This window comes from Nomascus leucogenys, chromosome 9 (assembly GCF_006542625.1).
Source record: "Nomascus leucogenys isolate Asia chromosome 9, Asia_NLE_v1, whole genome shotgun sequence".
NCBI classification, from domain to species: domain Eukaryota; kingdom Metazoa; phylum Chordata; class Mammalia; order Primates; family Hylobatidae; genus Nomascus; species Nomascus leucogenys.
In genome coordinates this window covers 34,964,197-34,990,977 of record NC_044389.1, presented here as the reverse complement: position 1 = coordinate 34,990,977, position 26,781 = coordinate 34,964,197, and the positions used below count along the sequence as shown (strand labels likewise).

General features: G+C 45.1%; 1 protein-coding gene across 2 annotated transcripts in view; it reads right to left on the bottom strand.

Annotated features, from left to right (window-relative positions):
- Nucleotides 1-23,314, bottom strand: part of ZYG11A (zyg-11 family member A, cell cycle regulator) — a 62,033-nt gene extending 38,719 nt beyond the window's left edge. Inside the window, exons 1-3 of one of the 2 annotated variants that reach the window (XM_030818818.1) lie at nucleotides 23,101-23,314; nucleotides 11,271-11,436; nucleotides 803-1,554 (exon numbers count right to left, since the gene is read on the bottom strand). In XM_030818818.1, the coding sequence (XP_030674678.1) occupies nucleotides 803-1,554; nucleotides 11,271-11,436; nucleotides 23,101-23,190 (1,008 nt within the window). In that variant the 5' untranslated portion in view covers nucleotides 23,191-23,314. The remainder of the gene's footprint in view (nucleotides 1-802; nucleotides 1,555-11,270; nucleotides 11,437-23,100) is intronic. The other variant, XM_030818819.1, reaches the window with a different exon arrangement.
- Between the last annotated feature and the right edge of the window lie 3,467 nt (nucleotides 23,315-26,781).

Genomic DNA, 26,781 nt, shown 5'->3' with positions numbered 1-26,781 from the left:
TCTTCTTTTTTTTTTTTTTGAGACTGAGTTTCACTTTTGGCCAGGCTGGAGTGCAGTAGTGCAATCTCAACTCACTGCAACCTCCACCTCCCAGGTTCAAGCGATTCTCCTGCCTCAGCCTCCCAAGTAGCTGGGATTACAGGCGCCCACCACCACACCAGGCTAATTTTTGTATTTTTAGTAAAGACCAGGTTTCACCATGTTGGCCAGGCTGGTCTCGGACTCCTGACCTCAAGTGATCTGCCCGCCTTGGCCTCCCAAAGTGCTGGGATTACAGGCGTGAGCCACCGTGCCCAGTCTATATCTTAATATTATATTCTCACGTGTGGCCGGGCACAGTGGCTCATGCCTATAATCCCAGCACTTTGGGAGGCCGAGGCAAGCAGATCACCTGAGGTCAGGAGTTCGAGACCAGCCTGACCAACATGAAGAAACCCAATCTCTATTAAAAATACAAAACTACCCGGGCGTGGTGGAACATGCCTGTAATCCCAGCTACACGGGAGGCTGAGGCAGGAGAATCGCTTGAACCCAGGAGGCAAAGGTTGCAGTGAGCCGAGATTGCGCCATTGTACTCCAGCCTGGGCAACAAGAGTGAAACTCCTTCTCAAAAAAAAAAAAAAATATTCTCACAACCTTCCACATAGTAGGTGCACAATAATCGTTAATTATTAAATAAGCTCTTTAAGGATTTTTTTATCTGTCTCTGTAACCCTAATACCTAGTAAAAATTCTGGTCTATAGCACGAGTTTAATAATGTTCTAAACAAATGAAACAAAACTTATTCAGATAAGAACAAACCCTCAAGCCTTGCTTTGTAGTAAAGAAGTCAGAATAGCCAGCATCTGTGGCCAATAGTCCCACATATTGCATGGCAGGCCGCTGTCGTATAAACAGTTCTACAGCTTCATCAGTGATGCAATTGCCCCCAGAAATATCCAAAGACACAACATTGGGCAGGATATCCTTCTGCTGCAGCAAATGAAAAGCTAGGTCTGATTTGAGTTGCCTGTGATCAGAAATATCAAGGTGAAGCAGACATTTAAGTTCTCTAATGACTGCAAGAATTTGTGGTTTGGTCATGGTCAGGCATTTCAGATAGTGCATTGTGAGAGACTTCAATCGATCCTTACAGGTAAGCAGTGCAGAAATATCAGTGACTAGAGTATTAGAGATATCTAAGCTTTCCAGTCTTGGTAACTGAGAAACATTAGCCAGGTCTTCAGTATGAAAACAAACATTAAAAACACTTAAAATGCGAAGACCAGTGAGCTGACTAAAGAACAGTAATCTTGAATTTTGAGGGATGCTTGTTGAGTCTAACAGGAGACACTGGAGGTTTTGCTGGATCCAGCTATTGCTGCAGAGTCCACTTATGATGTCTGGAACTGGGAGGTCAGCGTGCACTGCAGTAGCATTCAGTTCAATGAGCTTATGATGGCAGAAGGCTTTTATGAATGCAGCTGTAGAGATTTTAGCTTTTTGGATATTGACCAGCTTCAGTTTCATTTGGTTGCCTTGGAAAATGCTTGCTGTTCTGTCAGTCAGCTTGCCTATAAAAGAACCAGAACCAACTTGTAATGACAACTAGATCTCATGTCTTTCCAGGATAAAATGTGGCAAAGAATTAAGACAGATGTTAATAGTAACAATAATGACAACATTTACTGCTCTGTGCTAGCATTGTTCTAAACTCCTTTAATAAGATTATTATCTCATGTATTCTTTGCATTAATACTATAAAGGAATTATTGTTACTACTACTATGTAGCTGAGGAAACTGAAACTTGAATAGGTTAAGTAATTTATCCAAGGTCACCATCAGAATCAGGAGTCAACCCCAGTTTGGCTGTAGAGCCCAAAATTTTATCTACAGTAACCTTGCTCACAGAAAGGAAGAACAAAATAAAATAGGTAGATAAGTACAGGATATACAATATACAAGTACCACTACTAATATTATTTTTAACCAAATTAGTAGATAATATTTGACAAGTAACTTACCTCTCTGGGCCTCATTTTCCTCATCGTTAAACGAATGGGTTGTCCTACTTTTCATTCACTACACATCTTTTTTTTTTTTTTTTTTTTTTTTTTTTTTTGAGATGGACTCTTGCTCTGTCGCCCAGGCTGGAGTGCAGTGGGGCGATCTCAGCTCACTGCAACCTCCACCTCCCAAGTTCAAGCGATTCCCTTGCCTCAGCCTCCCAAGTAGCTGGGACTACACTCATGAGCCACTGCACCTGGCCTACTACACATCTTCTATGGTGAGATCCCATGTTATGTAACAGGCACGTAAGGTAATCAGACACCTGTGACCACAAGGAATTCAGTATAGGGAGGCATACCAGGTAAATAAATAAGAACAGTAGCGTGCTATGTGTAGTAGTGGTATGTACCTGGTATTGAATTTGCACAGATGAGACCGATTTAACTTTGAGGAAGGTTTTAAAGACAAAATCAGTTTGCCAGGGGGAGGGTGAATATGTCAAAGAAATGGAAGACACAGAGCAGCAAAGCACTCAAAACGTAGAACAGCACTACTGGGACATAGGGCCTGTTGGGGGGCATGGCTGGAAGCAAGGATGAAGAGGATGGTAAAAGGCCTGTCCACAAAGCTAGGAAATTCAAACTTTTACCCTATGGACAATGAGGAACAATTCAAGACTTTTTGAGCAGAAAATGAATGGTCATCTTTTTTTTTTTTTTTTTTTTTTTTTTTTTGAGACTGAGTTTTGCTCTTGTCACCTAGGCAGGAGTGCAGTGGCGTAATCTCGGCTCACTGCAATCTCCACCTCCTAGGTTCAAGTGATTCTCCTGCCTCAGCCTCCCCAGCAGCTGGGATTACAGGCACCTGCCACCATGCCCGGCTAATTTTTGTATTGTTAGTAGAGACGGGGTTTCACTATGTTGGCCAGGCTGGTCTCAAACTCCTGACCTCAGGTGATCCACCCGGCTCGGCCTCCCAAAGTGCTGGGATTACAGGCGAGAGCCACTGCACCTGTCCGGTCATCACATTTTGATGTAGCTTCTTTAAAAAAAAAAACAAAAACAAAAGAGGGTTATAATTACATTTTTAGAAATACCAATTTTGTGACAGAGTAAAGAATTTAGGGCCAGGCACAGTGACTCACGCCTGTAATCCCAACACTTTGGGAGGCCAAGGCGGGTGGATCACTTGAGGTCAGGAGTTCAAGACCAGCCTGGCCAACACGGTAAAACCCCATCTCTACTAAAAATACAAAAGTTAGCCGGGCGTGGTGGTGCACACCTGTAGTCCGAGCTACTCAGTCGCTGAGGCACGAGAATTGCTTGAACCTGGGAGGGAGGCAGAACAGTGAGTCGAGTTGGTGCTACTGCACTCCAGCCTAGGGGACAGACTGAGACTGCCTCTAACCAAAAAAAAAAAGAAGAGAGAAAAAAGAAAAATTTAAGCTGTGCACAGTGGCTCATGCCTGTAATCCCAGCACTTTGGGAGTCCCAGGTAGGTGGACTGCTCAAGCCCAGGAGTTTGAGAGCAGCCTGGGCAACATGGGGAGACTCTGTCTCTACAAAAAAAAAAATTTATTTACCCAGGCATGGTAGTGCACACCTGTAGTCCCAGTTACTCGGGAGGCTGAGACAGGAGGATCACTTGGGCCCAGGAATTTGAAGTTACAGCAAACCATGATCACACCACTGCAGTCCAGCCTGGGCAACACAGTGAGAACCTGTCTCAAGAAACATAAAATAGCTCCCTCCCTCCCTTTCTTTCTTTCTTTCTGACGGTCTCCCTCTGTTGCCCAGGCTGGAGTGCAACGGCATGATCTTGGCTCACTGCAGCCTCCCTGCCTCGGGCTCCCGTGATTCTCCTGCCTCGGCCTGCCGGATACCTGGGATTGCAGGCGCACACCACCACACCTGGCTAGTTTTTGTATTTTTGGTGGAGACGGGGTTTCGCCGTGTTGGCCAGGCTGCTCTCCAACTCCTGACCTCCAGTGATCTGCCCGCCTCGGCCTCCCAAAGTGCTGGGATTACAGACGGAGTCTCGCTCACTCAATGCTCAATGTTGCCCAGGCTGGAGTGCAGTGGCGTGATCTCGGCTCGCTACAACGTCCACCTCCCAGCCGCCTGCCTTGGCCTCCCAAAGTGCTAAGATTACAGCCTCTATCCGGCCGCCACCCCATCTAGGAGGTGAGGAGCGTCTCTGACTGGCCACCCATCGTCTGGGATGTGAGGAGCGCCTCTGCCTGGCCGCCCCGTCTGGGAAATGAGGAGCGCCTCTGCCCAGCCGCCGCCCCATCTAGGAAGTGAGGGGCGCCTCTGCCCGGCCGCCCCGTCTGGGAAGTGAGGAGCGCCTCTGCCCGGCCGCCCCGTCTGGGAAGTGAAGAGCGCCTCTGCCTGGCCACTGTGCAACCTTCCAGGTGTGAAGTGACAGCCTTCGTTGTAGAATGAATGAAGACACTGGCACTGATTATATAACACCTTGGCACTATCTCGTCGTTGATGGTGGAGGTATTGGAATTATAGAAGAAAGCAAACACACAAATTTGACTAAAGGCGATTTTGTGACTTCTTTCTATTGGCCCTGGCAAACCAAGGTTATTCTGGATGGAAATAGCCTTGAAAAGGTGAGATATATATGAACGTATCTGATTTTTTTCCCCGTATAATTCTTACTTTGTGCATTTGATATTCAGTTGTGTTTGTAATCACGGAAAAATAAAAGCATATATTTTCTTTAAAAAAAAATAAAATAAAATAGGCTGGGTGCAGTGGCTCACGCCTGTAATTGAAGCACTTTGGGAGGCTGAGGCAAGCAGATTACCTGAGGTCAGGAGTTTGAGATCAGGAGTTCGAGACCAGCCTGGCCAACACCGTGAAACCCATCTTTACTAAAAATATAAAAAGTTGGCAAGGCATGGTGGCAGGCCCCTGTAATCCCAGCGGGAGGCTGAGGCAGGAGAAATGCTTGAACTTGGGAGGCAGAGGTTGCAGTGGGCTAAGATCGCGCCATTGCACTCCAGCTTGGGCAACTCTTAAGAGCAAAACTCCATCTCAAAAAAATAAAAAATTACAAAATGAAAGTAGCAGCATTCATTGAGATAGGAAGAAAATCAGGAGAATATGATGACTCAGCTGCCCAGAGAAAAGTGCAGGACACCAAGGGAATAATTGGTAACATGATTCAAGAGTTTATGATAAAGGGCTGGGAACTCTGGGGAATGACAGTAGAAGAGGTAAAATAAACCAAGGGAAATCAATCAAGGAGTGTTCAGAGTATCCAATATAGGACCTTAAGAAGCACAAAATATGGCTGGGCACTGTGGCTCACACCTGTAATCCCAGCACTTTGGGAGGCCAAGGCAGGTGGATCACAAGGTCAGGAGATGGAGACATCCTGGCTAACATGGTGAAACCCTGTCTCTACTAAAAATATTTTAAAAATTAGCCAGGCGTGGTGGGGGGTGCCTGTAGTCCCAGCTACTCGGGAGGCCGAGGCAGGAGAATGGCGTGAATCCAGGAGGCGGAGCTGGCAGTGAGCTGAGATCGCGCCACTGCACTCTAACCTGAGCGACAGAGCAAGACTCCATCTCAAAAAAAAAAAAAAGGAAGAAGCAGCACAAAATACTCAAGGTGCAGATAGAAAAACAGGAGGAAATTGTGGAAGAGTAATCCAGGATACAAGAAAAAAAACAAAACAGAAAACTAGGCCGGGCGCAGTGGCTCACACCTGTAATCCCAGAACTTTGGGAGGCCGAGGTGGGCGGATCACAAGGTCAGGAGATCGAGACCAACCTGGCTAACACAGTGAAACCCCGTCTCTACTAAAAATACAAAAAATTAACTGGGCGTGGTGGCGGGTGTCTGTAGTCCCAGCTGCCGGAGGCTGAGGCAGGAGAATGGTGTGAACCCGGGAGGCAGAGCTTGCAGTGAGCTGAGACTGCACCACTGCACTCCAGCCTGGGCGATACAGCAAGACTCGTTTCAAAAAAAAAAAAAAAAACACAGAAAACTATTCTAAACCAGAAAGGTGAAGGAGAGTAATGACCACTAAAAGTCAAACCAACAAGAAACTCTGATAATTTTTTTTTTTTTTTTTTAGACAGTTTCACTCTTGTTGCCCAGGCTGGAGTGCATGGTGCAATCTTGGCTCACCACAACCTCCACCTCCCAGCTTCAGGTGATTCTCCTGACTCAGCCTCCCGAGTAGCTGGGACACACGGCTAATTTTGTATTTTTAGTAGAGACGGGGCTTCTCCATGCTGGTCAGGCTGGTCTCAAACTCCCGACCTCAGGTGATTCGCCTGCCTCAGCCTCCCGAAGTGTTGGGATTACGATTTTTTTTTTTTTTTTTTGAGACGGAGTCTTGCTCTGTCGCCCAGGCTGGAGTGCAGTGGCGCATTCTCAGCTAACTGCAAGCTCCGCCTCCCAGGTTCATGCCATTCTCCTGCCTTAGCCTCCCAAGCGGCTGGGACTACAGGCGCCCGCCACCACACCCGGCTAATTTTTTGTATTTTTAGTAGAGACGGGGTTTCACCGTGTTAGCCAGGATGGTCTCAATCTCCTGACCTTGTGATCCGCCCGACTCGGCCTCCCAAAGTGCTGGGATTACAGGCTTGAGCCATGGCACCCAGCCTTTTTTTTTTTTTTTTTTTTTTTAAGAGACAGAGTCTCACTCTTGCCCAGGATGCGGTACAATGGCACCACCACAGCTCGCTATAGCCTCGAACTCCTGGTTCCAAGCAGTCCTCCCGCCTAGGCCTTCCAAAGTGCTGGGATTATAGGCATGAGCCACCGTGCCCAGCCACTCCTGATAATTTAATGGATCTAGACAATGATCATCCATCTGTGGCCACCACAATCACAAAAACAAACCAACCTCATCAACTCCCTGAAGAAAGCACATAGCACCACACCAAGAGTTTAAAAAAAAAAAAACAAAAAAAAAAACCCAACATGAACTTGATCAAGCATCTACCTCCAACGTTCAAGTGACAGGATATACAGGGATCAGAGGAACACACCAAAATCATAGCACTTATATGACAAAATCCCTATTGTGGAAAATTTACACAACAAATGATCAGTTTTATAACCTGGGATTACAGGTGTGAGTCACCACGTCCGGCTGTAATTTTTGCATTTTTAGTAGAGACAGGGTTTCACCATGTTGGCCAGGCTGGTCTCAAACTCCTGACCTCAAGTGATCTGCCTACCTCGGCCTCCCAAAGTGCTGGGATTACAGACGTGAGGCACCGTGCCTGGCCCATAATCAATTTTAGAACCTCAAACTTTCCATCACCTCACAAAGAAACCTTATGCCCTCTAGATTTTACTTTCCTTTTCCCACATCCCTCCAGCTCTAAGCAACCACCTTCCATCTCTACAGATTTGCCTATTCTGAACATTTAATATAAATTAAATCATCCAATATGTGGCCTTGTGTGCCGACCTTTTTTTTCATCTAGCATGTTTTTTTTTTTTTTTTGAGACGGAGTCTCACTCTGTCACCCAGGCTGGAGTGCAGTGGCGCGATCTCGGCTCACCGCAAGCTCCGCCTCCCGGGTTCACGCCATTCTCCTGCCTCAGCCTCCCGAGTAGCTGGGACTATAGGCGCCCGCCACTGCGCCTGGCTAATTTTTTTGTATTTTTAGTAGAGATGGGGTTTCACAGTGGTCTCGATCTCCTGACCTCGTGATCTGCCCGCCTCGGCCTCCCAAAGTGCTGGGATTACAGGTGTAAGACACCGCGCCCAGCCTCATTTAGCATGTTTTTAAGGCTCACATTGTGCAACATGTGTATCTGTACTCATTCCTTTTTATAGTCGCATATTCTACTGTATGGACATACCACATTGTATTTATCTGTTTTTTGGTTGATGGACATTTGTGTTGTTTTCACTTTTGGGCTATTACGTATAATATGCTACCATAAAGATATGTGTACAAATTTTATTTTAAAACTTAAAAAAATTTATTCTAAAGTTTCTCTGCTCCATATGAATCTGCAGGAATGTGTAAGAGTTTCTATGTGGACATAAGTTTTCATTTCTCTGAGTGAAATTGCTGGATCAAATGGTAACTCATTATCTTTTTGAGGAACTGCCAGACTATTGTTTGTGGCTGTACTATTTTACATTCCCACCAGCAGTGTCCAAGAGTTCTAACTTCTCCACGTTCTCACCAAGACTCATCTGACATTTTGATTATAGCCATCCTAGTGGACGTGAAATAGTATCTGTTGTGCTTTTAATTTGCATTTCCCGAATGACTAATAGTGTTGAGCAACTTTTGATGTGTTTCTATATGCGTATATATATTGTGTGATCATCAAATCAAAGTATTTAGTATATCCATGACCTTATACATTATCATTTCTTTGTGGTGGGAACATTCAAAATCCTCTCCTATCTATTTTGAAATATATAATACATTATTGTTAATCATAGAAACCCTACTGTGTAATAGGCCACCAGAATTTATTCCTATCTAACTCTAACTTTGTACTTGTTGACTAACCTCTCCCTATTTCCCCTTTCTTCCTCTTCTCCCCAGCCTCTGGTAACTACTATTCTATTCTTTTCTTCTATAAGATCAACTTCTTTAGATTTCATGAGTGAGATCATATGGTATTTATCTTTCTGTGCCTGGCTTATTTCACTTAACATAATGTCCTTCGGGTTCATCTATGCTGCCACACATGACAGGATTTTATTCTTTTTTATGGCTGAATAGTATTCTATTGTGTGCATATTCCACATTTTCTTTATACATTCCTCCATTGATAGACACTTAGATTGATTCCATATCTTGGCTATTATGAAGAGTGCTGCAGTATATTTTTTATACATTCATGACAAATCCTTTTCTTACCTTTTGATATTTCTATGCTACAAAGTTTGTGAGTTTTTTCAAATTGTTGCAAATCTCCAAAAAAAAAAAAACTGCAGTATATTTACTGAAAAGGATTTGTGTATGGGTGGATCTGTACAGTTCAAAGTTGTGTTTTTCTCGGGAGGCTGAGGTGGGAAAACTGCTTGAGCTGAGGAGGTCAAGGCAGCAGTGAGCTATGATAGCACCACTGCACTCCAGCCTGGCCAACAGAGCAAGACCCCATCTCAAAACAAAAACAAAAACATTATCAAGCAGAGTAAACAAAACAAAACTAAAAAAGCAGTAGCACACAAAAATGACCAAGTGGGATTTGTCCAAAGGATACAAGGTTGGTTAAACATCCAAAAAGCAATTCATGTAATATACAATATACAGGCCAGGCACAGTGGCTCATGCATGTAATCCTAGCACTTTGGGAAGCCATTGCATTACAGCCTGGGCAACAAGAACGAAACTCTGTCTCAGAAAAAAAAAAAAAAAAGAATCCAGGCATAGTGGCTCACACCTGTAATCCCAGCACTTTGGGAGGCCGAAGCCAGCAGATCACAAGGTCAGGAGTTTGAGACCAGCCTGGCCAACATAATGAAATGCTGTCTCTGCTAAAAATACAAAAATTAGCTGGGCCTGGTGGCAAGCGCCTGTAGTTCCAGCTACTGGGGAGGCTGAGGCAGGAGAATCACTTGAACCCAGGAGGCCGAGGTTGTGGTGAGCCGAGATCACGCCACCACACTCCAGCCTGGGCAATAGAGACCCTGTCTCAAAAAAAAAAAAACAAAAAAGACACAAACGGCCAACAAGCACATGAAAAGTTGCTCAACACCATAAGTCATTAGGGAAATGCAAATTAAAAGCACAACAGATACTATTTCACGTCCACTAGGATGGCTATAATCAAAATGTCAGATGAGTCTTGGTGAGAACGTGGAGAAATAAGAACTCTTGGACACTGCTGGTGGGAATGTAAAATAGTACAGCCACAAACAATAGTCTGGCAGTTCCTCAAAAAGATAATGAGTTACCATTTGATCCAGCAATTTCACTCAGAGAAATGAAAACTTATGTCCACATAGAAACTCTTACACATTCCTGCAGATTCATATGGAGCAGAGAAACTTTAGAATAAATTTTTTAAGTTTAAAAATGAAATTTCTACATATATCTTTATGGTAGCATATTATACATAATAGCCCAAAAGTGAAAACAACACAAATGTCCATCAACCGAAAAACAGATAAATACAATGTGGTATGTCCATACAGTAGAATACGTGACTATAAAAAGGAACGAGTACGGATATACATGTTGCACAATGTGAGCCTTAAACATGCTAAACGAAAAAAGTTCGGCACACAAAGCCAAATATTGGATGATTTAATTTATATTAAACGTTCAGAATAGGCAAATCCATAGAGATGGAAAGTGGACTCGTGGTTGCTTAGGGCTGGAGGGATGTGGGAAAAGGGAAGTAAAATCTAACGGGCACAAGGTTTCTTTCTGAGGTGATGGAAAGTTTGAGGTTCTAAAATTGATTATGGGCCAGGTACAGTGCCTCACGTCTGTAATCCCAGCACTTTGGGAGGCCGAGGCAGGCAGATCTCTTGAGGTCAGGAGTTTGAGACCAGCCTGGCCAACATGGTGAAACCCCATCTCTACTAAAAATACAAAAATTACGGCCGGACATGGTGGCTCACATCTGTAATCCCAGGTTATAAATAAATAAATAATAAAATGCCCTTTTTTTCCTTTATTTTTTTAGTGGAGTTCTTTAAGCCCAGCTACAATGGGAGGTAAGACTCATAACCATAATGAAAAGAATGGTAAACAAGACTACAGCAAGAGCATTTTGAAAAAGCGAGAGAGCAGGCTGGGCACAGTGGCTCACTCCTGTAATCCCAGCACTTTGGGAGGCCAAGGCAGGCGGATCACCTGAAGTCAGGAGTTCAAGACCAGCCTAACCAATGTGGTAAAACCCCATCTCTACTAAAAATACAAAAATCAGCCAGGCGTGGTGGGCGCCTGTAATCCCAGCTACTCAGGAGGCTGAGGCAGGAGAATCGCTTAAACCCAGGAGGCGGAGGTTGCAGTGAGCAAAGATTGTGCTACTACACTCCAGCCTTGGCGACAAGAGCGAAACTCCGTCTCAAAAAAAAAGAAAGCTAGAGAGCAGATGGATGAGTGATAATTTAGTTAAGTGAAGAGTGGAAAACAAAGTCAATAGCAGGGCTATCCCAGAAGACAATTTCCATCATGGAATCCCAGAAAGAGTGAGTCTCAACTTCCAGACAAATGAAATGGAAATACTTTGTGAGAATCACAATAGAAATTGTGTGTGAAAGTGCTTTTCAAATAGTAAAGTACTGCAAGAGCTGACTTTAGAGAAGCCTTATCACTACCTTGCCAAGTCATCACCCTGAGAAATCGATCAGCTACTTCCTGAGGGAAATTCCAATGCTCCGGAAGGCACAGTGTTCCATCAGGTCTTTCAGAACACAATTTCTCCAGGTTAGCAATCAGGACATTCAGGCAGATGTTGACCAAAGTGTAGGGAGATGCCTCTTCCTAGCAAACAAAACCCCAAACAAACTTTGTTAGAATACATCTGCAAAAATTCAACATGAAACTGGTCATGCCATATATATTCCACTTGATGAGGGTATCTGAAGATACATCTGTCATACTCTAATGATTTATATATAATGAAACCATCTCATTCCAACTGTTAACTGAATGGAAAATTTAACCTGTTGTCCTTTCTGTTGTACAGCTGTCCCTCAAAATCTGCAGGAGATTGGTTCCAGAACTCTCTGACCAGTATCCACAGATGCTCAAGTCTCCTTATATAAAATGGGGTAATGTTTGCATATAACCTATGCAGACATTCTCATATACTACAAATCATTTCTAAATTACTTATAAACACTAATACAGTATAAATCCTTTATACTGTATTGTTTACAGAATGACAAGAAAAAAGTCTGTACATGTTCAGTACGGATGCAGGTATTTTTCCCCAAATATTTTCCATCCAAAGTTGGCTGAATTCACATATACTGAACCCATAGTCAGAGAGAACATATTGTATCTTGAAAAACATTAAGTTCTTTTTCTCTTTTTTTTGAAACAGGGTCTCACTGTCGCCTAGGCTGGAGTGCAGTGGCACAATCACAGCAACTTTGACTTCCCCAGTCAGGTGATCCTTCCACCTCAGCCTCCTGAGTAACTGGGTCTACAAGCCCATGCCACCACGCCCAGCTAATTTTTTGTACGTTTATTTATTATAGAGTCCCACTTTGTTGTCCAAGCTAGTCTCGAAACTCGTGGTATCAAGAGATCCTCCCACTTCAGCTTCCCCAAGTGCTGGATTACAGGCATAAGCCACCACACCCAGCCCCAATATTAAGTGCTCTTAATCCTTTACTTATCACCTGTTCTGTGCTAGCCACTGAAAATACAGAGATGGGTAAGATACGGTTCTAGTCCCTTTAAAGCTAAAGTTTAGTGAAGAATACAAACAAGAAATCTGACAATTTCAATGCAACATTTGGGACACTCCAAGCACAGATCACATGGTCATTCACTCAAAAAAGATGTATTCATTGATTATCATGTGTCTATTCTCAAAACTGTTCACAACCTCAAACAGTGATACAGTCAAGGTCCTATGAAAGTGTAAGAAACTGACAGTAAGGTGAGGCTATAAAGGCATGTACAGATAGTTCCTGACTCATGATTTTTGGAATTACAATGGTATAAAGTAGAAACCATACTTCAAATTTTGAGTTTTGATCTCTTCCCGGGCTAGTGACATAATATGATACTCTTTCAGTGCTGGTCAGCAGAGTGAGCTGCAGCTCCCAGTCAGCCACACAATCACAAGGGTGAACAACCAATACGTGATATCTTCTTGAACACTATGCCTGCTAAACCATCAACAAGTGTCAATGGGCTCCAATGCTTAGAAGAGCAACTGGTGACCCTGTTGATGTAGCTTCTCCATCATCCAGCAATTAACTTTTAGTTCAATGCTTCAAACATTCTGCCCAGAGTGCTTTCAGCTGTGTATGTTAACAGTGAGTACCCATATGACCACTGTTTTTCACTGTCAGTATCAATAAAGTCCATGAGATATTCAACACTATAATGAAATGGGCTTTGTGTTAAGATGATTTTGCTCAACTGTAGGCTAATGTAAGAGTTCTGAGCACATTTAAGGTAGGCCAGACTAACCTATATTTGATAGTTTAGGTGTATTAAATGCATTTTGGACTTAGAATATTTTAAATTTACAAGGGTTTTATTGGGACATAACCCTATCGTAAGGCAAAAAATGCCTTTCTCCTCTACAAAACAGAAAGGCTGGCCAAGCGTGGTAGCTGTTAATTCCTGCATTTTGGGAGGCCGAGGTGGGTGGATCACTTGCGGTTATGAGTTTGAGACCAGCCTGGCCAACACAGCAAAACCCTGTTCTAAAAATAAAAAATTAGCCAGGCATGGTGGCACATGCCTATCTATAGTCCCAGCTACTCAGGAGCCTTGAGGCAGGAGAATCCCTTGAACGCAGAAGGCAGAGAGTGCAGTGAGCCAAGATAGCATCTCTGCACTCCAGCATGGGTGACAGACTCCATCTCAAAAAAAAAAAATAATAAATAAAAAAAGTTGCTCTAAAATTAACTGTCGGGCCAGGTGCAGAGGCTCACTCCTGTAATCACACCACTTTGGGAAGATGAGGTGGGTGGATCATCTGAGGTCAGGAGTTCGAGACCAGCCTGGCCAACATGGTGAAACCCCATCTTCACCAAAAATACAAAAATTGGCCAGGCATGGTGGCTCACGCCTATAATCCCAGCACTTTGGGAGGCTGAAGTGGGTGGATCATGAGGTCAGGAGTTCGAGACCAGCCTGGCCAACATAGTGAAACCCCGTCTCTAATAAAAATATGAAAAATTAGCCGAGGGTGGTGGCAGGCACCTGTAATCCTAGCTATTCGGAAGGCAGAGGCAGGAGAATCACTTGAACCCGGGAGGCGGAGGTTGCAGCAAACCAAGGTTGTGCCACTGCACACTAGCCCGGGTGACAGTGCGAGACTCCATCACAAAAAAAAAAAAAAAAATTAGGCAGGCATGGTGGCAGGTGCCTGTAATCCCAGCTACTCAGGAGGCTGAGGCAGCAGAATCACTTGAATGAGGGAGGTGGAGGTTGCAGTGAGCTGAGATCATACCACTGCACTCCAACCTGGGCAACAGAGTGAGACTATATCTCAAAAAATAAAAAATAAATAAGATAAAATTAATTAATTAATTAAAATAAATAATAAAATAAACTGTGGGCCGGGCATCGTGGCTCACACCTGTAATTCCAACATTTTGGGAGGCAGAGGCAGGCTGATCACTTGAGGTTAGGAGCTCAAGACCAACCTGGCCAACATGTTGAAACCCCGTCCCTACTAAAAATATAAAAATTAGCCAGGTGTAGTAGCTCGTGCCTGTAATACCAGCTACTCGGGAGGCTGAGGCAGGAGAAACGCTTGTACCTGGGAGGCAGAGGTTGTAGTGAGCCCAGATCGCACCACTACACTCCAGCCTGGGTGACAGAGTGAGACCCTGTCTCAAAAATAATAATAATAAATTGGCTGTGGTAATGGTTACACATATATGCACACATATATGAAAAGTCTCCTGGTTGGGCACAGTGGCTTACACCTGTAATCCCAGCATGAAAGGCCAAGGCAGGTAGATCATGTGAGCTGAGGAGTTCAAGACTAGATGTGGAAACATGGCAAAACCCCGTCTCCACAAAAAATACGAAAAAATTAGCCAGATGTGGTAGGGTGTGCCTGAGTCCCAGCTACCTGGGGGGCTGAGGCAGGAGAATTGCTTGAGCCCAGGAGGTCAAGACTGCAGTGAGGCAATGAGCCATGATTGCGCCACTCCACTCCAGCCTGGATGACAAAATGAGACCCTGTCTCAAAAAAAAAAAATTTAAAGTCTCTGAATTGCAAAATATATATAGACACTCAAAGTAGCATCCATAAAGTTCAGCTTACAATAAAATATCAGACATGAGAAGCAGGAAAAAAAAGTCAATAGAAACAAATCCCAAAATAACTGAAATAACCTAACTGACATGAATTTAAAATGGCTATTATAATTCACGGGTTTAAAACAGGACATGAACACAATAAAAGAACAAATACGGAATCAACAGAAAAACAGAAGATATGAAAAAGACCAAAAGAAAACGTCTAGAGTTGAAAAAAATACACCAGGCCAGACGTAGTGGTTCACGCCTGTAATCCCAGAGCTTTTGGAGGCCGAGGTGGGCAGATCACAAGGTCAGGAGATCGAGACCATCCTGGCCAACATGGTGAAACCCCATCTCTACTAAAAATACAAAAATTAGAAGTTGGGCATGGTGGCTCACGCCTGTAATCCCAACACTTTGGGAGGCTGAGGCAGGCGAATCACAAGGTCAGGAGTTCGAGACCAGCCTGGCCAACATGGTGAAATCCCGTCTCTATTAAAAACACCCAAGATTAGCCGGGTATAGTGGCGGGCACCTGTAATCTCAGCTACTCGGGAGGCTGAGGCAGGAGAATAGCTTGAACCTGGGATACGGAGGTTGCAGTGAGCTGAGACCACTCCACTGCACGCCAGCCTGGGCAACAGAACGAGACTCTGTCTCAAAAAAAAAAAACAAACAAACAAACAAAAAAAATTAGCTGGGGCCGGGCGCGATGGCTCACGCCTGTAATCCCAGCACTTTGGGAGGCAGAGGCGGGCGGATCACAAGGTCAGGAGATCGAGACCATCTTGGCTAACATGGTGAAACCCCGTCTCTACTAAAAATACAAAAAATTAGCCGGGCGTGGTGGCAGGCGGCTGTAATCTCAGCTACTCCGGAGGCTGAGGCAGAAGAATCGCTTGAACCCAGGAGGCAGAGGTTGCAGTGAGCCGAGATTGTGCCACTGCACTCCAGCCTGGCGACAGAGCAAGACTCTGTCTCAAAAGAAAAAGACAGCAGATAGGATTATCAGCAGATCAGAACTACAAAATAAGAGATAACTAAAGATGAAGTCAGGACAATAGAAATGACTCAAACTGAAACAGAAAAAGGTTGGGAAAAAAGTTGAAAACCATGGTGCCCCAATTAAGGCACTTCTTAACCAATCTTAAGCAGCCTGTTAGAAATGTATAATTGAGCCTGGGCACGGTGGCTCACGCCTGTAATCCCAGCACTTTGGGAGGATGAGGGGGGCGGATCATGAGGTCAGGATATGGAGATCATCCTGGCTAACACGGTGAAACCCCGTCTCTACTAAAAATATTTTAAAAATTAGCCAGGCATGGTGGCGGGTGCCTGTAGTCCCAGCTACTTGGGAGGCTGAGGCAGGAGAATGGCGTGAACCCACGAGGCGGAGCTGGCAGTGAGCTGAGATCGCGCCACTGCACTCCAGCCTGGGCGACAGAGCGAGACTCCGTCTCAAAAAAAAAAAAAAAATGTATAATTGAAACTCTAGGCCAGCACAGTGGCTCACGCCTGTAATCCCAGCACGCTTGGAGGCCGAGGCAGGCAGATCGCTTGAGGCCAGGAGTTCAAGACCAGTCTGGCCAACATGGTGGTGAAACTCCATCTCTACTAAAAATACAAAAAAATTAGCTGGGCATGTTGGAGCACACCTGTAAATCCCGGCTACTCAGGAGGCTGAGACATGAGAGTCCCGGGAGGCAGGGGGCTGCAGTGAGCGGAGATCGCACCACTGCACTCCAGCCTGAGCAACAGAGCAAGACTTGGTCTCAAAAAAAGTAAAGAGGCTGGGCACAGTGGCTCACGCCTGTAATCCCAGCACTTTGGGAGGCTGAGGTGGGCAGATCACAAGGTCAGGAGATCGAGACCATCCTGGCTAACATGGTGAAACCCTATCTCTACTAAAAATATAAAAATCAGCTGGGCGTGGTGGCATGTGCCTGTAATCCCAATCCCAGCTACTCAGGAGGCTGAGGCAGGAGAATCTCTTGAACCAGGGAATCGGAGGTTGCAGTGAGGTGAGATCACGCCACTGCACTCCAGCTGGGCAACAGAGCAAGATTCGGTCTCAAAAAAAAAAAAGAAGAAACTCCAAAAGAGAGAATTGGGAAAGAATATTTTAACAAAAAATACTTAATAAGGACCATGTCCTATACTTGGAACCTATAAAATTGCTTTGTGGTTTAATATCTATTGAAATATAGTTAATTAATTCACTGGGTACAAAGAATAGTAAAATAAATTCGATGTCTCCATTTTTTTTTTTTACTTTTAATTTTATTTTTATTTTTGAGACAGAGTCTAGCTCTGTTGCCCAGGCTGCAGTGCAGTGGCATGATCTTGGCTCACTGCAACCTCCACTTCCCGAGTTCAAGCCATTCTTGTGCCTCAGCCTCCCAAGTAGGTGGGACTACAGGCATTTACCATCACTTCTGGCTAATTTTTGTATATTTAGTAGAGATTCTCCAGGCTGGTCTTGAACTCCTGGCCTCAGGTGATCTGCCCACCTCAGCCTCCCAAAGTGTGGGAGAAACCCCATCTCTACTAAAAATACAAAGTGTGGGAGGCTGAGGTGGGAGGACTGCTTGAGACCAGAGCTCAAGACCGGCCTGGGCAACAAAGCAAGACCCAGTCCATCTTTATTTTATGTCATTTTATTTTTTTAAGTTCAAATCAGATGCAAGATACAAACCCACTGATTTCGGAAGTAAAATAGACTCAAAGCAGAATAAACAAAAAAAGCACAATATGGGAAACTTCTAAAAACCAACAATGAGAAAAAGCTTATGATGGAGGAGTGGACACAGAAGAAAAACAAGGTATGATCACTGAATTGTCATCAAAACAAAGCGTGTCGGCCGAGTGCAGTGGCTCACGCCTGTAATCCCAGCATTTTTGGGGGGCCGAGGTGGGCGGATCATGAGGTCAGGAGTTTAATACCTACCTGGTCAATATGGTGAAACCCCATCTCTACTAAAAATACAAAAATAGCTGGGCACGGTGGCTCACGCCTGTAATCCCAGCACTTTGGGAGGCTGAGGCAGGCGGATCATGAGGTCAGGAGATTGAGACCATCCTGGCTAACATGATGAAACCCTGTCTCTACTAAAAATACAAAAAATCAGCCGGGCATGGTAGCGGGTGCCTATAGTCCCAGCTACTTAGGAGGCTGGGGCAGGAGAATGGCGTGAACCCGGGAGGCGGAGCTTGCAGTGAGCTGAGATTGCGCCACTGCACTCCAGCCTGGGCGACAGAGCAAGACTCCGTCTCAAAAAAATAAAAAATAAATAAATAAATAAATAAATTAGCAAGGCGTGGTGGTACGCACCTGTAGTCCCAGCTACTCGGAAGGCTGAGGCAGGAGAATTGCTTGAACCCAGGAGGCAGAGGTTGCAGTGAACCGAGATCGCGCCACTGCACTCCAGCCTGGCAACAGAGTGAGACTCCGTCTCAAGGAAAAAAAAAAAAAAAAACCAAGTACGGTACGGGGAAACACTGTCAGATCCATGAAAACATCTTTCAAATATGAAAATGAAATATATTCTCAGATAAACAAAAGCAGAGACAACTTGTTGCCAGCTCATATGCTATGAGAAATATTAAAAGTTCTTTAAGCTAAAAAAAAAAAAAAAAAATGACAGGCTGGGCACGGTGGCTCATGTCATGCCTGTAATCCTAGCACTTTGGGAGGCCAAGGTGGGCCGATCACCTGAGGTCGGGAGTTCGAGGCCAGCCTGACCAATATGGAGAAACCCTGTCTCTACTAAAAATACAAAATTAGGCCAGGCACCGTGGTTCATGCCTGTAATCCCAGCACTTTGGGAGGCTGAGGTGGGCAGATCACAAGTTCAGGAATTCAAAACCAGCCTGATCAACATGGTGAAACCCTGTCTCTACGAAAAATACAAAAATTAGCCGAGTGTGGTGGTGTACACTTATAATCCCAGCTATTCAGGAGGCTGAGGCAGCAGAATCGCTTCAACCTGGGAGGCAGAGGCTGCAGTGAGCCGAGATCAAGATCGCGCACTCCAGCCTGGGCAACAACAACAAAACACCTGAGGTCAGAGTTTGAGACCATCCTGACTAACACAGTGAAACCCTGTCTCTACTAAAAATACAAAAATTAGCCGGGCGTGGCAGCATGTACCTGTAGTCCCAGCTGCTGGGGAGGCTGAGGCAGGAGAATGGCGTGAACCCAGGAGGCGGAGCTTGCAGTGAGCCGACAATGCGCCACTGCACTCCAGCCTGGGTGACCAAAAAAAAAAAAAAAGTAAATGTGAACAGACAAAAATGTAATTTTAAAGCCTAGAGATGTGGCTCCCAAGCTTTTTGGTCCTAGTACTACTCTACACTCTTAAAAATTGGGTTATATCTATCAACATATACCACGTTAAAAATTAAATCTTAGCAATCTTTAAAATACACGTTAATTCACTTAGAAAAAATTTAAAACTCAGAGCATGTTAACACAGATAACATTTTTTAAAACAGCCATAATTGACCGGGCACGATGGCTTGCCTGTAATCCTAGTACTTTGGGAGGCCAAGGTGGGCGGATCATGAGTTCAGGTGTTCAAGACCAGCCTGGCCAACATGGTGAAACCCCCATCTCTATTGAAAATACAAAAATTAGCCGGGAATGGTGGCGTGCACCTGTAGTCCCAGCTACTCAGGAGGCTGAAGCAGGAGAATCGCTTGAAACCGGGAGGCAGAGGTTGTGGTGAGCCAAGAGGATGCCACTGCAGTCCAGCCTGGGCAACAGAGCGAGACTCTGTTTCAAAATATATATATATATATAAGAAATAAATAAGTTTAAAAAGCCATAGGTTCCAAAAGAATTAAAAACTAGCTTAGTTGAGAACAGCAGCACTGTTTTACATTTTTGCAAATTTCATTAATAGGCGGGCTAATGGAAGAGATGGGATTCTGGAGGTCCTGGGGTCCACATTTTGAAAACAGTTCTACCTTTGAGTGACCATTAAAGAGTAAGAAGGAGAAAGGGAGAGAAAGAGAGAAAGGGAGAGAAAGAGAGAAAGGGAGAGAAAGAGAGAAAGGGAGAGAAAGAACTACTAAGTCAAAAGAGAACATGGTATTTTTAATTCAAAAGAAAAGGAAAAAACAAGACAAATGGAACATATATAGCAACACAGTAGACTTAAACCCAACAATACTGATAATTATATTTACTCTAATTAAAAAGCACAGAATGGCCAGGCACGGTGGCTCACATCTGGAATCCCAGAACTTTGGGAGGCTGAGGCCAGAAGTCTGAGACTAGCCTGGGCAATAAAGCAAGACTCAGCCTCTACAAAAAATAAAAAACAGCCAGGCATGGTGGTGCACACCTATAGTCTAGCTACTAGGGAGGCTGAGGAGGGAGGATGAGCTATGATCGCAGACTGCACTCAAACCTGGGCAACAGAGTGAGACTCTCTCCTCCCTGCAAAAATCAATTAAAAATACATTTTTTAATTAAAAAAATTAAAATGTTTACTTTCCTGTCATCTGTAAAAAAAAATTCAAAAATAAAGGTTGGGTGCAGTGGTTCATGCCTGTAATCCCAGCACTTTGGGTGGCCAAGGTGGGCAGGTCACTGGAGGCCAGGAGTTCAGGACCAGCCTGGGCAACATGGTGAAACCTCGCCTCTACAAAAATACCTGTCTCTACAAAAATACAAAAATTAGCCAGGAATGGTGGCACACACTTGTAGTCCCAGCTACTCAGGAGGCTGAGGTGAGAGAATCGCCTGAACCCGGGAGGCAGAGGTTGCAGTGAGTCAAGATTGTACCACTGTACTCCAGCCTGAGTGACAGAGCAAGGCTCCGTCTCAAAAAAAAAAAAAAAAAAAGCACAGATCATTAGGCTACATACAAATCCAAGACTGCTGTTTACAAGAGACGCAATTTAAAACATAAAGACAGTTGTTAAAACACTAGACACAAGGAAACTGGAGTGACTACATTGTCAGAAAAAATGAGGCTTCTGGACAAGAATATTGCTAGAGATCAAGATGGACATTTCTTAATGATAAAAGGGCCAATTCAACAAGCAGAATTAACATTCCTAAATGCATATGAACTTACTAATAGCTTCAAAATTCATAAAGCAAAAAACTGAAAGGATATGGGAGGCCAAGGCAAGAGGATTGCTTGAGCCCAGGAGTTCAAAGACCAGCCTGGGCAACATAGGGAAACCACCGTCTTAATTAAAAACAAAAAATTAAAAGGATAAAAAGAAAATAACATGAATGTGTAGAAAATCTTTAAAAATTTACAAAAAAAATACAGAAACTAAGTGACTTTGGCCAGGCTGTAGGATACAAGATCAATATACAAAAATCAATTTTATGTATTCCTATATATACACAAGGTAATATAAAGTTTCAAAAAATATTTGCTGGCCGGGCACGGTGGCTCATGCCTGTAATCCCAGCACTTTGGGAGACTCGGTCTCAAAAAAAAAAAAGTATTTACAATAGTATCAAGAACAGGAACAAATTTAACAAAATGTGAAAAGACTTTTATATTAAAAACTACAAAACATTGCTAAGAGAAGGTTAAAATGACATAAATGGAAATAATTGTATGTATGTTTCATAGGGAAAAAAGTATTCATGCAATATTTGTGTAATTAAAATAATTAATTAAAAATAAATAAAATCCTTAACAAAGAAAATGAGATATACCCAGAGCTAGACAAAGAAAATGGGTGTGAGTACTTTTGTAAAGAAATCTTGTTTCGATTCCAAGCAGCAAAAAATGTGCTTGAGACGATGCTAGTACACACGTAAAAAGTCCAAGTTTTCCATTAATTACAAATCCACAAATTATATAACGACTTTTCTAAGTGAGTTCAAAAGATTACAGGCTAGATCACTGCAGGGCATAAAGTCTTCCAACAAGGCGTTAATATGTAAAGCACAACCTTAATCAGAACATTTCCTTCTCTCTATAAATTTTGGTTCGAGCCTTCACCACTCAGTCCCTCGAGTTCCCCAAGGGTGGCCTTTGGCGGGTTTTTTCCAAAGTGGGGCCAGAGGTCTGAGCACCTGAGGTGAAATTCAAGTTCACCAGCAAGTCAGCTAAATTTCAGAGCTCCCAACTTCCCTACATCGGTAAAATGGAGCCTAGCAAAGCCTACAAAAGACTAGAGGTTACCAGACTGCTTTAGAAAGGCGACACTTGGCCGGGCGCAGTGGCTGACGCCTGTAATCCCAGCACTTTGGGAGGCCGAGGCGCGTAGATCACGAGGTCTGGAGTTCGAGACCATCCTGGCAAACATGGTGAAACCCCGTCTCTACTAAAAATACAAAAAATGAGCCGGGCATGGTGGCATGCGCCTGTAGTTCCAGCTACTCGGGAGGCTGAAGCAGGAGAATCGCTTGAACCCGGGAGGCGGAGGTTGCAATGGGCCCAGATCGCGCCACTGCACTCCAGCCTGGTGACAGAGCGAGACTCCGTCTCAAAAAAAAAAAAAAAAAAAAAAAAAGAAAAGAAAAGAAAGGCGACACTTGACACACAGTAGGCGCTAAACACACATTCTTTGGGTTTGCATTTTGTCCAGAGCTAAGAGTAACAGGCTTTCGGCAAAGGCTGGGGACGGGACGGAGACGGGAGCGGACGCGTGGAACCGAAAGAATCTCAGACTTCGGGTTCCAGTTCTCCCAGCCGGACTAAGCTACTCGCCCGGCCCCGGGCCCAAAGGCCTCAGGTGGTAGCGGCCAAAGGGTCCCCGCCTCCGCGGGGCGCCGCGTCCACAACGCGCGTGGGGAAATGGTCAAGGTTTGGGGCGTTTGGGTTCATGACTGCAAAAACACCGTCCACTACGGGCCAAGCCGAGTGCCATGCCCTGCACCTACGTCTAAGCTCACAGCAGCCCGCACTGGGGCGAGGAATCCTGAGGAGGCTCGCCCGGGTCTCCGGGGCTGGGCTCTCGCCGCGCTGCCTCAGGGCGCAACTTCCACGCGCTTCGCCCGGCGCAGAAAAGCCCCCCAACCTCGCGGCGCCCACGCCGCCACCCCCCACAACGCACCTCCGCGGCGACGCCTGCGCCTGGAAGGGGCTCGATATCTAGACCGCAGCCCCGCGCGGGCCACACTCCCCAGCAAGTGCCTCGGCAGCGTCCCAGGAGACTCGCCGCGCTCGTCGGAGCTGGACGTGGCGCCGAGGTCCGCGTCGCCGCCCGCACCCCGGTGCTCACCTGTACAACGCAGCAGCCCAGGGCATCCTTCTGAGCGTCAGGAGGGACGATGTTCCGGGGCGTGTGGCCTGGGTGCAAGAAATGAACCATGGCGACCCCGGCGGTGGGGCGTCAAAAAGAGAGCGAGCGTCGAGTCGGGGCCCGGATCCCGCGAGAACCGGGCGGGCGGCTGCCAGGACGCGAGCACCACGCCTGTGAGGCACACGGAGCCAGCGCCGCGCCGGGCCGGCGAGCTTTTGAAATGCCCGGAGAGGCGACGCGCACGAGGGGGCCGGCCTGCCGCAGACCCCACCCCCCCGGGCGGCCTCCTAGCCCCACCCGCCCCCCGACACGCCGCCGCCGGGGCCAACTTTCTCCTCCCGCCTCCCCAGCCTCCCCAGATCAACCTGCCACGGCCCAGCCGCTCACCCACTCCTTCCCAGCCCCGCACCTCAGGGCTTGAGAGGATATTCCCCGAGGACCGGCTGTGTAGGTTTGGGGAATACTATATATATATATATATATATATATATATATATACACACACACACACACACACACACACACACACTCATATATACATACACATATATATTCATTATTTCTATATATGTATATATTTTTTAAAGCTCTGTTTCAACTCCTAGAGTCTCTGGATAAGTCAAATATAAAACGAATAAAAAATATTGGCAAGTATCTACCAAAAAAACTATTTAGCTTTCTTGTTACCTAAAAAGTACCCGAGAAGACCCTTATAACCTGCTCCAAGAAAGAAACCCCGAGAGACCCTTCTAACTGTCTCCAGGAGAGAAACTCCACAAGTTAGTACGCATTAGCTAATTTGAGACAGCAATACCTTGGAAAAGGAAAGTTCTCAAGAGCATGAGCCTTGGAGTTTGAATCCTGAATTAGAATGCCCGCTTAACCATGTACTGTTTGAGAACCTGGAGCAAGATGCTTGATGTCTCTGAAGCTCAACTTCCTCATCAGTAAAATAGAATGAGAATGCTTTATCTCACAGGGTTAATGTAAGGACTAAATAATGTATGTAAAACACATCACAATGCCTTTTTCATAGCAAGTCCTTGATAAGTGGATTGGATTCAGATGTTAAAATTATTTTTAAGTACTTTGCCTAATGCTTTTCTTTCATTTATTTATTCTTTTATTTAATCCACTTACTACAAGAAGAAAAAAAATCCTGTGCTGTAGGTATCATCCCCATTTTACTCACAGGGAAACTGAAGAACTGACAGTTGAATAGACAACACGTTTTTTAGCCAGATGATGAGTGGCCAACCTGGGAGTCAAAATTGAGTTTTCTCACTGCAAGTCCAATCAATATGCTTTTTTTTTTTTTTTTAGACGGAGTCTCGCTCTGTCGCCCAGGCTGGAGTGCAGTGGCGCGATCTCAGCTCACTGCAACCTCGGCCTCCTGGGTTCAAGTGATTCTCCTGCCTCAGCCTCCCAAGTAGCTGGGACTCCAGGCGCGCGCCACGCCCAGCTAATTTTTGTATTTTTAGTAGAGACGGCGTTTCACCATGTTGGCCAGGATGGTCTAGATCTCCTGACCTTGTGATCCGCCCGCCTCGTCGTCTCAAAATGTTGGGATTACAGGCGTGAGCCACCGTGCCCCGCCAATATGCTTTTGTTAATGGTGGAGGGTGTTCATGTTCTTGGTGTCTTGAACAAAGAATTGGACAACACGCACAAACGAGGAAGGAATGAAGGGATTTATTGAAAATGAAAGTACACTCCACAATGCCACAATGTGGGAGTGGGCCCGAGCATTGGGGCTCAAAGGCTCCGTTACAGAATTTTTGGGAGTTTAAATATCCTCTACTTGGGGTGGGCCCTATGTAAATGACGAGGATGAAGGAAAATTACAAAGTCATTTCCTCGGCTTTTGCCCAGTGGAGAGGATATTTCCTATTACAGCTGAAGTGTGAATTTCAGCAATTTTAACTTTAATATAAAACCTGGTAAGTTATGTTCTGATAAGGTTTGACTATTTCCAGCATAGCTAGAGGTGTGGCCAACTCCACATGTCCCAGGACTTACCGAGCTGGAAAGCAGGCAAGTTAAACAATTTTCAAAAGCCAAGGAAGCAGTTTATGACCTTAAAGCATTTAGCAAACCTAATATTTGAACATAATTTTGACCACGTTTACATTTTGAAGACATTTGTATTTTATCGATAATCTTTAAACCCATCTTTATTTCCCAAAGATTACCCAAGTCACATGAACTAAATAAAAGGCATTATGTTTTTCACTTTTCTGACAAAATATTTTATTTAAGCTCTTATTATTAAACCAATTAATACAAAACGTAACACATGAGGCTGGGCACGGTGGCTTACGCCTGTAATCCCAGCACTATGGGAGGCCGAGATGAGTGGATCACCTGAAGTCAGGAGTTCAAGACCAGCCTGGCCAACATAGTGAAACCCAATCTCTACTAAAAATACACAAAAAAATTACCTGGGCATGGCAGTGCATCCCTGTAATCCCAGCTACTTGGGAGGCTGAGCCAGGAGATTTGCTTGAACCCAGGAGGCAGAGGTTGCAGTGAGCTGAGATTGCGCCATTGCACTCCAGCCCCGGTGACAAAGCAAGACTTCGTTGCAAAAAATAAGTAAATAAAAGTGGCGGGGCGCAGTGGCTCACACCTGTAATCCCAACATTTTGGGAGGCCAAGGTGAGCGAATCACCTGAGGTCGGGGTTTGAGACCAGCCTGACCAACATGGAGAAACCCCGTCCCTACTAAAAACACAAAAATTAGCTGGGCATGGTGGCATGCGCCTGTAGTCCCAGCTACTCAGGAGGCTGAGGCAGGAGAATCCCTTGAACGCGGGAGGTGGAGGTTGCAGTGAGCCGAGATGACGCCATTGCACTCCAGCCTGGCGACAGAGCGAGACTCCCTTTCTTAAAAAATAAATAAAAATAAATAAATGGGCTTTGCCATTTCTGTCATGGGCACAAAGCAGTGGCCTGATTGTCAGTCTTCTCCTGCCATTTTTTTTTTTTTTTTTTTGTCATTGTTGTTGTTGAGATGGAGTCTCACTCTGTCGCCCAGGCTGGAGTGCAGTGGCGCAATCTTGGCTCACTGCAAGCTCCGCCTCCCGGGTTCACGCCATTCTCCTGCCTCAGCCTCCTGAGTAGCTGGGCCTGCAGGTGCCCGATTCTCCTGGCATTTTTAAGGCCAGGAGCCAAGTGCTGCATGTGGGCAAATAACCTACAGAGCGGTTTCGCTTTTAAAATTATTGTTGTTGGCCAGAAGCGGTGGCTCACTCCTGTAATCCCGGCACTGTGGGAGGCCAAGGTGGATGGATCACCTGAGGTCAGGAGTTCGAGACCAGCCTGACCAACATGATGAAACTGTCTTCACTAAAAATACAAAAATTAGCCAAGCGTGGTGGCAGGCGCCTGTAATCCCAGCTACTTGGGAGGCTAAAGCAAGAGAATAACTTGAACCTGGGAGGTGGAGATTGCAGTGAGCCGAGATCATGCCATTGCACTCCAGCTTGAGCGACAAAAGAGAAACTCTGTCTCAAAAACTAAATAAATAAAATCGGCTGGGCACGGTGGCTCATGCCTGTAATTCTAGCACTTCAGGAGGCCGAGGTGGGTGGATCACCTGAGGTCAGGAGTTCAAAACCAGCCTGGCCAACATGGTGAAACTCCATCTCTACTAAAAAT